The sequence below is a fragment of the Phalaenopsis equestris genome, unplaced genomic scaffold (genome assembly GCF_001263595.1).
Source record: "Phalaenopsis equestris unplaced genomic scaffold, ASM126359v1 Scaffold001316, whole genome shotgun sequence".
NCBI classification, from domain to species: domain Eukaryota; kingdom Viridiplantae; phylum Streptophyta; class Magnoliopsida; order Asparagales; family Orchidaceae; genus Phalaenopsis; species Phalaenopsis equestris.
The window spans coordinates 141,925-155,710 of NW_018165755.1; the positions used below are offsets into that span (position 1 = coordinate 141,925).

The 13,786-nt window shown below is 31.1% G+C and overlaps 1 protein-coding gene across 2 annotated transcripts in view; it reads right to left on the reverse strand.

Moving 5' to 3' along the window:
• LOC110033988 overlaps positions 1-8,346 on the reverse strand; it is a 43,107-nt gene extending 34,761 nt beyond the window's left edge. For both annotated transcript variants that reach the window (XM_020738192.1, XM_020738193.1), the window contains exon 1: positions 7,866-8,346. In XM_020738192.1, coding sequence (XP_020593851.1) covers positions 7,866-8,267 — 402 coding nt within the window. In that variant the 5' untranslated portion in view covers positions 8,268-8,346. The remainder of the gene's footprint in view (positions 1-7,865) is intronic.
• Between the last annotated feature and the right edge of the window lie 5,440 nt (positions 8,347-13,786).

Below are 13,786 nucleotides of genomic sequence, written 5' to 3' on the forward strand. Positions count from 1 at the left end.
GTGCGGCGCAGCTGCAGCTGAAAAGCTGAGAATCTGCAGCTGCGCCAAACAGGCCCTAAGTGGCTTGGAAACAACCTTCTCGGATTTTTTCAAGTGATTTTGAATCCTCTATAGAGAGATTTTTTTAAATGAAACGGGTTATTTAAATAATTAAGAAAAATAAGAAATGTGAAATTTCAAATTCCCCTTGATTTTATTCTTTGATTTTGAACAGATCTTGAAAACCTTAAAATCATATTTAAAATCATTTTAATAATCATAATTCACTAATTAGAGGAGTAGGTTTGAGTTAGGTTAAGGGTTTGAAGTAGGTTTGAGTTATGTTAGGTTAGTCTAACCCGAACTCAAATTAAACATAGTCTAGCCTTTTTAGGGTTCATGTTGGTCTCCTAGCATTAGTGAGACTGGTATGAATTCATCCCCTTAGGGTGAACCCAATTTAAACTCAAAACTTGGTATACTCGGTTAGCTAAGTTCGAGGTTACATTAACTAAAGTCTAAACCTTAGGTTAGTTAACCCTAAACAATATGATTAGTTAATATGATTAGTTAACCTAAACATTATGTTAGTTAACCCTAAACTAATAGAATTAGTTAACTTAAAACTTAGATTAGTTTACCATAATCTATAGGATTAGCTAAGCCTAAACATTAGGTTAGTTAACCCTAATCCATAGAATTAGCTAAGCCTAAACATTAGGTTAGTTAACCCTAAACTAATTAGATTAGTTAACATAAATCTTAGGTTAGTTAACCCTAAACCAATGGGATTAGTTAACCTAAACCCTATGTTAGTTAACCTTAAACCAACAGGATTAATTAGCATAAATATTAGGTTAGTTAACCCTAAACTAATATGATTAGTTAACATAAACCTTAGGTTAGTTAACTCTAAATTAATAAGATTAGTTAACTTAAACCTTATGTTAGTTAACCCTAAACCAATAAGATTAATTAACCTAAACCTTATATTAGATAACCCTAAACCAATAGGATTAGTTAACCTAAACATTAAGTTAGTTAACCCTAAATTAATAGGATTAGTTAACCTAAACCTTATGTTAGTTAACCATAATCCATAGGATTAGCTAAGCTTAAACATTATGTTAGTTAACCCTGATCCATAGAATTAGCTAAGCTTAAATATTATGTTAGTTAACCCTAAACTAATAGGATTAGTTAACATAAACCATAGATTAGTTAACCCTAAACAACTAGGATTAGTTAACATAAACCCTAGGTTAGTTAACCCTAAACCAATAGGATTAGTTAGCCTAAAAATTAGGTTAGTTAACCCTAATCCATAGGATTAGCTAATCCTAAACATTAGATTAGTTAACCTTAAACCAATAGGATTAGTTGACCTAAACATTAGGTTAGTTAACCCTAATTCATAGGATTAGCTAAGCCTAAACATTATGCTAGTTAACCCTAAACAAATAGGATTAGCTAACCTAAACATTAGGTTAGTTAACCCTAAACCAATAGAATTAGTTAACCTAATCCTTATGTTAGTTAACCATAATCCAACCCTAATCTTTAGCTAAAACAAACCTAAGTCACAGCTTAATCTTAAGCTAAACCTACCTTAAACCTTAGGTTAGAACCTAACCCATAGTTTGAATATAGAAGAACTTTTTAGGTATAACCTTAAACTTAAGTTAAACCTAAACCCCTCAACTTGAACAAACAATTTAGAAATAAAATAAAACACATTGGGAGGGGTAAAATTTATATAAAACATATTAAAACTTAAACTTAAATCAAACCAAATGCAATAAGGATTTAAAGCATGGTTTTGAAGTTAAGTCAGCTTCAACGTCGTCAACTTCACATAAGTAATAACAAATGAACAAAAATAACTAAAATAAAACACTTAAAATCCGACAACAAGATATAAATAAACTAAAACATTTCAAACCTAAAATCGATAAATTAACTCAATGATCAATTAAATTTTAATCACAAAGATCACATAATGCAACTTAAACCCCTTTTTGTTCTAGTTCACGAAGATTCCTTGGACGATGCATTCTGTGGATGTTGACAAGAATCTTCCAGTCCTTGTGGGAAACCAACTTTCGGACTAAGTAAACTAGGCACCCGGCGACCAGGGACAAAGAAGTCATAAACATCTTGACTGGTTTACCACTAATTAAATAATTAAAATTTAATAAAATTTTGATAAAACATTGTTTCTTTATTTGCTCTATTTATTGATTTATGTATCCCAATGCATGTTCTTTTACTCTTTTTATTAAACATAGAATGCATGTGTTAAGGACAAATAATGAGAAAATAAAAGTTGTACAGATTAGGGAGAACTTAGAAATCATAACACTTGGGATTTACTTAGCTTAAGTGAACTTCGCATTGGTCTAGATTTGAACTATAAATTCATTACCCTTTAATTAATTCACTGTAAAATTATCGAAATAAATAAAATTTTTAATAATAAGATCGGAATACCTGAAGACTTGAAGAGACTTCAACAAGGAACTTGGGGCAGACTTCGTGGGCACCTCGTTCAAGATCTTTCTTTAATTTAAATAACAACCTTTAGAATTCTGAGGCTGTCTTTTATGACATAAAACCTCTCTTTTTATTAGGTTTCTGCATAGTCCCGATATGCAGCATGTCTTAACTTGTTTTAGGATTCTGAAGTAGTCACTCGACATAAAACCTCCTATCTTTCTAGGTTTTTTTGTGTAAACCATTTTTACACAAATCTAAGCCCTAAGTAATAAAACTCACAAGAGTTAACTTAAATTAATATCATCCTAAATTGAGTTAAACATTATGATAGTTTAGAAGATTACCAAGAACTACCCTGGATTTTTAATCTCTCATACTTTTCTTCATTTTATTCTTAAAATAAAATCTTTCATATTTGAACAAATCCCTATTAAAAATTTCACAATCATATTCATTGAAAACTTTCCTCTTAAATTGATAAAAACAAAAGATTTCTGATTTTTATCGAGAGTTTTCTTAAGTGATTTGTTCGCTTAAGATGTAATTAACTATAGGGATTTGTCATTATAAAGAACTTAAAAGAATCCAGAATTAAAATAAACTCTATTTAACTCCCATATCGAATAGAGGAATCTGTCAATCATCATGCAAACTTGCAGATCAAACGGAAGTCATTTATTTCTATAGTTTATTTAATTGAGTTTATCATCAAGTAGTGTATTACCTTTCAGGATGGTACATTACTCGTGGTTAGCTCGATTGTTCAAACTGTAGGAATCAATGGGATCAGTTTGACTTTATTTTCTTCAAATTAAAATACATAATTTCTAAATACTATATTACACTAAATTAAACCGCACACAGCCCTATGACGACCGACAAATTCTAGGAAAAACTTGAATTATGGAGGTTTACATTGGAGTCTAAAGGTATTCGTTTGAGTAGAACTAAAACTAAATACATGGAATGTAATTAAATACATGGATAAATACATGGAATGTAATTTTAGTAGCAGTAGTTCAAGTGACAGAGTTGTAACTATAGGTGATCAAATAATTAAAATGTGTGAACGCTTTAGATATCTCGGGTTTATTGTTTAAAATGATGATGATATAGGTGGGAATGTTATGAGTACAATTCAAGTTGGTTGGTTGAAGTGGAGGAATGCTTCGGGCCTATTGTGTGATAGAAAATTATAGCTTTAAATTGAAAGGAAATTTTATAAGATAATTGTGAGACCTACAATGCTCTATGGCGCACAATGTTGGCCTTTAAAAGAGAAGCATAAAATTAAGTTAAGTGTTGTCGAGATAAGAATGTTTAGGTGGATGAGTGGCTTTACACTTAGAGATAAAATGCGAAATAAATATATCCGTGATAGGGTTGGTGTAGCTCCAATGGCGGACAAAATTAGAGAGAATCTTCTTAGATAGTTTGATCACATTAAACGTTGACCATCTGTGATCCGTTTAAGAGAGTAGATGTTTTAGATTTGACTTATGTTAAAAAAAATAGAGGTAGACCTAAAAAGGCTTGGGCATATTGTATAAAAAAATGATCTGAAATTATTAGAATTAAATGAAATTATGACACTCAAAAGAACGCAATAGAAGAAAAGGATTCATGTAGCCGACCCCACTTAGTGGGACAAAAGCTTGTTATTGTTGTTGTTGTGGTGGTTTGAATATGCACAAAAATAGTGTAAAAGATGCACAAATAAGATGAATTGTAAAAATTAAAGTGGAATGATAGGAAGCAAAATGAGTGGACGTAATTTTGAATGGCTTGAACTTGTAAAAAATTTACAATATAGTTAGGAGCTTATGCAACTAAGAAGGAATAAATGGAGAAAATCATGAATCCAGTCAAATGATTAGGATACGACAAATGATGCTGCAAATGAATATTAATACAAAATATTAAGAAATAAATTGCTTTCAACAATTGCATGGATGAACTGACAATAAATATCTATAATAAGTTATTCCAATTAAGATAATGATAATGGGTGGGATTAGTTTTGAAGTATATGAAAAATTAAAATAATGGAGGAAAGCCTTCAAGGCAAAGTCTACTATGATGCTCAAGATCAATAATAGAAAAAATGGATGCTAGAAACATAACTTTAGTGACCATAAAATTATGTTTCTAAATGTTAATAAAAATAAAGAATCAACAGATATATAAGGGTAAGAAGTTTACATACCATTAACGTATTGCACAAAAAAGGAAGCTAGATGAGGATATAACAATCAGAATAAATATTGAGATTAAAATAGATAAGAGACTTAGATTGTCGTGTGACGTCTTGGATACAAGAAGACAAAAATTGTGAAACAAACATAAGATCAAAATAAATTCTTAAAAAGCGAGTTGCATTCAGAAAGGAATGAGAATAAAAATGCATGTTTGGTCGACCGTGAAGGGTGGAGTGATTTGAAAATGCGCGTATAGAGTTGCAAATGTAATTATAAAATAAAATATCAAATATATAAATTATAAGAAGGAGAAATGTATACATGATAAGCAGTGTTTTACTTCTGATTGGTTTAGGGCAAATAAGGATAGAATGAGTAGTTAAAGTTGGCACTTTCTAGTCAAGCACATGCATGATGGACTAAGCATATAAAAGAAAGAAAAATGTATGACAAACATGCAATGTATTACGTCTTATTATTAGTTAGTGCAAAGGTACCTTTTTATGTCCACAGCGAAACTCTGTAGTATATGTTAAGGCTTGTTTGGTTTAAGAGTAAGAATTAAAATAATAGAACAAATAGACTCTATTAGCCTTAGTCCTTCTTTATCCAAATAAATCCAAACTTAGGGAAACATGTGTTTCAGAAATTATATTTTCTTCGCCCGATAAGATGGCATGAGATGTACTAAAAATAAAAACTTTTTTTTTCGAAAAGCTAAAATGGTTTTAATGTGTGGAAGGAATTCACAATCATAGCATGAAATAAAGCCAAAACCTATAATTTCCTCAAATATTCCCCATCCCATTTTTTCCAGAAGATGGACAAAAAGAAGGAATAACCCGCCATCCTAGCAGACCTAAGTTCTTGTTTATTTCGAGAAACACGTCACAGTTAAAAAGGGAAATACAAAGGCTGAGGTGGTTTTCCTTGCATTCAAAAAAATGCTAAAATAAATAGAAGGTAGCTAATGATGATGCATTTGTTAGTAAACGTGTTGAACTTTTATACAAAAGGTTAACCGGGAATGACTGTTATGAACCTTCAAGTAAAATAAATAAACATGTTGAACTTTTATACAAAGTGTTAACCGGGAATGACTCTTTTAAACCTTCAAGTAAAATAAAAGAGATCAAATGCATCAGAAAGACATCAAAATTTACATGTGCTAACAAATGGTTACCTAAGTCTGCAATACACAGACACTTGCCAGCTGAGTTTCTCATCTCGTATTTTTGTAAAAGTTCATATCCCAATGCATTGAGATCTCAGCCTCTTAGAAATAGAAAGAGAGTTATTTTTCCAGTTACAGCAGAATTTATTTTCTTGCAGAAAAAAAAAACTTCGGGCTATCATTTGAAGAAACCATGGGATTTCATTTAGATCAACAAGTGCTCTAATTTAGATTTCAATATATTTTTTTCTAAAAATGCTATATTGCTATTATGTCCTATCACTTTATTCAAAAACATAAAAGTTCATGAAGAAAAATAGAAGTCTTTTTATTTGAAGGCTCATGAAAGGCAAATTATTGCATGGACCTAAGGAGCACCTTTATTCAACAGTCCTAAAGAGGGACTATCATTGCATGGATCCCAGGAGAGCCAAAAACATTTTTTTCTTAAAGTTAAATTCTCCAAAAGGCATGTTGATTTAATAGCCTTATAAGACACTCAGTGCTAGACAGAATCCTTACAAATTATCCAATGGAACACATTAAAAATAAGTGACAAATAGGGTCTTCGCTTATCTAAACATTCCAAAAGGCACACTGATTCCGCAACTCCGGCACCTAGTGTTGGAGAGAGTCCTCATTTCAAGTTCCCACACTAATTCGGAAGTTGGGGCACCTAGTGTTAAAAAGGGACATCACTTCAAGTTCCTTCCATAATGCTTGGACCCAAGATGGCAAGTGGAAGATAGCATCTCCAACTATCTAAAAGTTATGGAAAAGTGTGCTAATTGAAAAGCCTCAAAATAACACCTAATTTTGGATAGAGTTCTCATTAAAAGTCCTCATAAAATAAAATAATAGGTAGTGTTTTCACTTATCTATAATTCCCAAGGGGACATAATGATTTGCAAACCTCAAAAGCACTTAATTTTGGGCAGGTCCTCACAAAAAAGCCCCTATTATGGCCTATCATCATATGAGCCCTAGAAAGGCATAAAACAGCAAAAGGAATTAAAGACTATATAGCCACATCATTCAAGGGATTAGATCTACTCTCTGATCTAGGGACAATATCCTGTCACTATTAACATGTCTATTGACTAGAATTAACATCTAGAATATGCCAATGAAGTTGATTTAAAGGAATAACAGAGCTTACATGGATGTTATGTAGTAATAGAACACCCATGCCTTTGTTGTTACTATTATCACCTTCATTAGCTCATTTCTCGTCATAACAGAATAGCCTCTCTTTTGTGTTAATCTTTCATACCGAACATAAAAATGCAGGATAAAAAAACTTTGTGGCCTAAATAGATCGTTAATTTTGTACTTCATACTTGATATTAGATCCAAAACCTTGAGTTTATAATAGACGCCAGTTTAATGTTATGCTAAGGTCAACTAAATGATCGTGAAATCTTAGCATAGTAACGGTAAAGTAACATTCAAATAAATGCATTGATGCCACTTAAACTTCATGTCCAATTCATCAACAAGATTTTTTTAGATTGTAACAGTTCTAAAATGTAGCACTTCAGTGGTGAAGAAAATAATTATGCCATTATATAGACTCTATAAAAATGTATACGAATAGGACAGGCGTTTCATATAAAACAACTAAACTGTCATATAACATCACAGACCAAAAGGAACTGGAGAGTGTGTCATCAAGTTGGAGGAATTATTATTTGGAACACGTTAAGTTCGATAGTTTCAATCTAATTATTTCATAGAGTCTTATCCACACTTTTTTTTCTACAGCATTCCTACAGTTGTTATTTTATTTAGAAATCCAAAGTTCCTCTGATTTGATAAATTAGATTTCATGGAGCTGTCTTCAAAATTGTAAAAAGACTTATAAATCAATTTGCAACAAACAATCACAACGTTCTAAATAGACGTCCCAGTTTTTACTTTCCGCCTTCTTAATACTCCGCTTCTAATAGCCATGACAAAACTCAAAAGGCCACGCAGACTCTAATCAACCATAAACAAAACATTAGTTTGAAAATGACCTTCCGGCCTACAAAAGGCTTCGAGAAGATAAGATCTTCGTAGACGCATTCCACGCCTATCAATAACTCCACAGAGTCAAGATCGCGGCGATTGATGCCATCGTAGAAATCCCTAATCACCTCAGAAGCAGTAGGCAATCCCAAAGAAGCAGCCGTGGAAACATTAGACTCCGAAGTTGCTTTGCTTTGAGAAACCCCACAAAGCCATCGTGGGAACTGAGACCGGTGGAGTCCGCCACAGATCACGGGACTTGAATTTGAGCAGAAAACAAAGGACAACAATGTTGAAAAAGAAGAAATCGACTTTGGATTTTCCAAAACCCTAATTCCTCGGAAGGGTGGGCAGTGAGGCCGCGAGCGGAAATCGAATTGAAGGTGATGGGAGCTCGTCATCATCGTCATCCCCTTCTCCCCGCCGTCATCGGAGATATCCTACCGTTCAGATGAAATAATTGCCGGGGGATTCCAAAGCTTTAGGAGGTGTCCGGACTTAAAAGTAACGGTTAACTAATCAGCTCATAATTTAGGTGCAAGATAACTATTATAAATTTTTTATTTTTTTGAAAAAGTTAGACCGTTGTCAATAAGCTCTCAGATATGTGCGGTGTGAAAACATTATTTTTTGCAAGCTGCCAAAACACAGTTTACCCAAACAGATCAGGTGTATTTTCAAAACGCCACTGCACCAAATAAGTTGTCACAAACATGCCCTCAATCTACAAAACATCATAAATATGTTAGATCAACATATTGATAAGTTAAATTCAATTTTTTTAGTTAATTTTATTAAATTCACTTATTAATTGGATTTAATGAATTTAATTTGAGTAATAAATATTTCAAAAAGATTTATCCCAAATACATCAAATTGATTTAATTGGATCTAATCTTATTTCGAATTTAATGATAATTAGTTTGATAAATTCAAATTTACTGGATTTACTAAATTCTATTTAACTTAAATCTGACTTGTGGCCAAGCACCCCCTAAGTGTGGTTGGCTACATAAATTTTTTTTCACTATTAGTTCTATTAAGTGTCATATTTTCATTTAATATAATACATTAATACCTTTTTTATACAATATGTTGAAGTCTTTTAGGCCTACCTCTCTCTTTATTAACATAAGTCAAATCTAAAATATTTACTCTTCTAATCGAATCATCAGATGGTCGACATTTTATGTGACCAATCCATTTAAGATGACTCTCTCTAATCTTTTCTGCCACTAAAGCTACACCAACTATATCACAGACATATTCATTTTATTAAACTATAATTGGCGTATAATAATCAATCAACATTTTCCTTAAAATTTACTAAAATAATTAAAAATAATTTATGTTCAATTAGATTAAATTGAAAAAAGGATATCTTATAAAATAATATCTTCATTAATCAAATTTGTTCATAAATATCCAAAATTTTAAGTTACTATTTTGAATGAACTAATCTTAATCAATAAAAATAGTTGAAGATTAGGGGTGTAAATGAGTTTCTGCTTTTGCTTGATTAATTAATTGAGTTCGAGCTCAAGCATGAACTTTATTCTACAAGTTTGACCTGGCTCACGAGTAGATCTGATAATTATAAGAGAAAGAAAATAGTATTAATTAAAACTTGTGTTATAATAATATAACAACTATAATGAATTGTTAAGAGATAAAAAATAAAAATTCATTTGATATAAATGTAAAATATAATTTTTTAAATTAATAAATTTAGAATAAATTCTTGAATTTTATTATATTTTAAATATATTTTATTTTAATTTTTATTTAAAGAGCCAACTCGCGAGATAACTAGTTAAGTTAGGGCTAGCTTGAGTTTGGCTTAGCAGTATATCGAGCTCAGTTCACGAGCCACTTAGGCAGAGATTGGAATTGTTTTGTGGGGGTTATTGAAATGTTATTGAAAGGTTATTGTGATATTATTGGAGACTTATTGGAGTTATTTTTTTAGGGTTATTGAAGTGGAACCGCGAAGGTTATTGGAGCGATTTACCGTGCGATATTGTTGGGGGGTTGCAGCGTTGTTGGAGTTAATGCTACAATAACCTCGAAATAACATCGAATTTGATATATTTGATCTGAATCATCAATTTCAAGAATATACTATGTTATTTAAACAAACTTCAATGATACTTCTAAGAAATCATTGATAAAATTACAAAACATATAAAAAACTTTCATTTATGTTTGAAAAAACTTAAATTTACACATATCATAGACTATTTTTGCTCAAAAATTGGGCATATCTTCCTGCCATCCTAATTTATCGCTCCAATCGTCACTATCTATTTATAGATCAGACAAAAAATTAACAAATGAATACATTTCTTGACTGCAAAAAAACTGCATATTAATTTCATGATTCCATATCAGAAACTTGAGTTTAAAGAGGCGCATAAGATATATATTATCGTTAACAAAATAGAAGTTGGCTACATTACTGGTTGCAGTTATTCCTTGAGTTAGATTGCAGCTCAACCACGATTGCGATATCATCAATTTAGGGCAATGGAAAACAATTGCCCGCGTAGTTTACAAGCTTGAAACAATTGATTATCCGGGTGATGTTTTCAACAATATCAGTCCTAATACTTATAAAATTGGTTCTCTTTTTATTTTATGATGAATTTTTTCTTCGTTCACTCTTTCTATTTTTACAAGCATGGAAACAAACAAAAAAAATTAAAGCTTCTTGAAGCTTAACTTGAAGAGGATCAAGCCTTAATTAATTACCAACCCAACAGAAGTAATGTTGAAGTTTTTTCAAATAACATAGCATATATTTTAAGTTGACGATTCGATGTTATTTCGGGATTATTGGTGTTTTATTTCGGTATTATTGGAGTATTAACTCCAATAGCGGCGTAATAATCCCACAATAACATCGCACGGTGAACCACTCTCATAACTTCCTTTTTCCACTTCAATAACTTTCGCAGAACAACTCCAATAAATCCCCAATAAGTCCCCGATAGGGCTGTAAATGAGTCGAGTCTGAGCGAGCTCAGGTTAGGCTCATGTTCGAAATAGCTCGTGAACAGTGTGCTCGTGTTCGACTCTAAATTGGCTAGTTAGAATATAAAATAATTATATTAATTATTATTTTAAGAAAATTAATTAATAATTTTATATAAAAATTTTTCAAGAGCAAATTCTATACAATAGTTCAGGGCATGTATTATCTAAAAAAAATTGATTGGCTAAAAAAATTTTACAAGAGCAAACTAAATAGAAAATTTGGCACAATAGAAATATTAATATTATTTTCAAAAAAATTACAAAATAAGAAGCAATTTGTTACAAATTTTATATTTTATAAACTAAAAATGAGGAAAAAAATATAAATAAAATCTCAAATAAAAATTAAATTTTAAAAAAACAATTGTATTAAAGATTTCAAAAAAAATTTACATTTGATGCATATTTTATGCTTTACATAAACCAAAAAAAAAATTAAAAAATGCATTGAATTTAAACTACAACTTTGAATTACTTCTCCGATTTTTATGATTAACGATCCAATGTTGATGGGGAGAAAACGGAGGAATGTTCAACATTGAATCTTAGAACCCATGACACAGAATAACATCTTTCATAAGTGAAAAAACAGAGGGCATAAAACAAGTTCCCACAAAACATAACACAAATTCAGCCGAGCTAAAACATAATATCCTGCCTGAATGAAATCCTACAGTAAGCATAAAGTTCTGCATAAAGTATAATTCAATCAACAAAACAGAAAATTCAGCATGTCCAAAGCTCTACTAGAAGAAGTGTCAAGTGTTAGCATCTAGTTAGACACATATGTTTGAACCTTCTATCAATCTACTCGGGCAAAGTCACTTGAAGTTGTTTCTTTTCCATTAATTCTTGCTGACACATAAGATGTATAAAAAAATAAGTGATAAGAACATAAAATGAAAAAGTTAACATGCGCTAAAACTAATTGTTGAGAGAAATTACCAAAGGAGTTTTAAAACTACTTGTGGAAGATCTAATTCAGCTAGAAGAACATATTAATGCATTCACCATATTTGCCGAGAGTGAATTTCTATAATCATTAAGAACTCTTCCACTGATATTAAATGTTGATTCCGAAGCAACTGTTATTATTGGAATTAATGGTATATCTTTAGTCATTTTGGACAATGAATGATACTTGAGAGTGTTCAACTTCCACTACTCAAGAATATCAAAATTTTCATTATTGTGGGCCAAATAGAGTTCCTCCTCTAAATATACATGTAGATATAATTTTGATGGTTGAATAAAACCAGATGAAACAAAAAAATTAGTAAATGCGGGCATGCAATAAAAAATTTCTCGATTAACATTATCACTGGACAACTTTGATGAAATATTGTTATTTGTAGAACTGAAACTAGCAATACCGCTTGCATAAGTATTGTAAATTTCTCATAAAACATCTTCGACTTGTTAAATTTTAGAGTCCAATTCAACAGATATATACATACTAGCAAAACTAAATTGTATAAACTTTATTTTCAAGCGAGGATCTAAAACACTGCGATGAACATTAAGAGATTACATTCACCCCAATATTTATCAAATTTATCTCTCATTGCAAAAGCCATGTTTCTGTTAAACTCATTAGAAGAAGAGGACTTATCTAGCAATAGTTTATTTATATGCATCACAACGGGTAAAAAAATATTTGAGGTGGGGTAGGAATAACTTGAAATCATTGTTGTCACATTATTAAAAACAACAATAAATTTTATGATTTTATCATATCTATCTCAATCTGAATCTGAAGGCAACAAACTGAAATTATTATCTCGATCTGCAAAGTGAGTGAACATATTACAAAAAATAAGAGCAGATTCAAGCATTAAAAATGTTGAGTTTCATAGTGTTGGAACATCAATGCACAAACCCTTTGTTGTTGATATCCCTAATTGTTTGACTATGTCACTGAACTTATGCAACCTTGTCCGCGACTTTTTTATATATTTGATAGTCTCTCTCATATTATAAATGATGTCTTGAATCCCTTTTAAGCCAACTTGCACCATAATATTTAAAATATGTGCATAACAACGAACATGAAAAAAATGCCCCTTAAAATGCAGTTTCTCTCGTGTCCTAAAATTTGAATGAAGCAAACTAGCAACAACATCATTATCACAATTGTTGTCTAAAGAAATAGTTGATATTTTGTCTTGTATCTTCCAATCCAACAAACAATGAGAAATGACATCACAAATGAATGTACCGGCATGAGGTGAATCCAATTCAATGAAATTAATCATCGTTTTTTAATCTTCCACAATTGATCAATATGGTGAGCAGTTAGACACATATTCTATTGTTTGATTTGAAGCCCCACAATCAAATGTTAATGAAAACCCGTGAATATTCCTAAATTATTATTTTTACTTCTCTTTCTCAAACTCAAAAATTTTCATACAATCATTTTTTATTGTATTCCTTAAAACATTCTCATAATTAGGATTCAAGGATTTTAATAGAATATTAAACAATGTATGTTCAATAATACTAAACGGACACTCATGCAATATAATCATTTTGAAAATTATCTCTATAACCTTATGTTAATCGAAGTTTTTTTTATCATGAAATACTGAGATCTCAGTGTCTGCATCAACATCAAGTGACATCACTTATTTATTTTCGAGCCAATTCGAGCCGAACAAGAGCGAACAAACTTTGGTTCGTGTTCGGCTCATTTACATTTCGAGCTTAAAAATTTGTTCGTGTTCGGCTCATTAGGCTTAACGAACGAGTTGAACGTAAGCTACTTAACGAGCCGAACATGAGCTATTCACGAACAACGAGCCAAATTGATAGCCCTAGTCCCCAATAACCATTCCATAATACTTTAATAAACCCATAAACAATTCCAATAATCGCTTCAATAAAACTACAT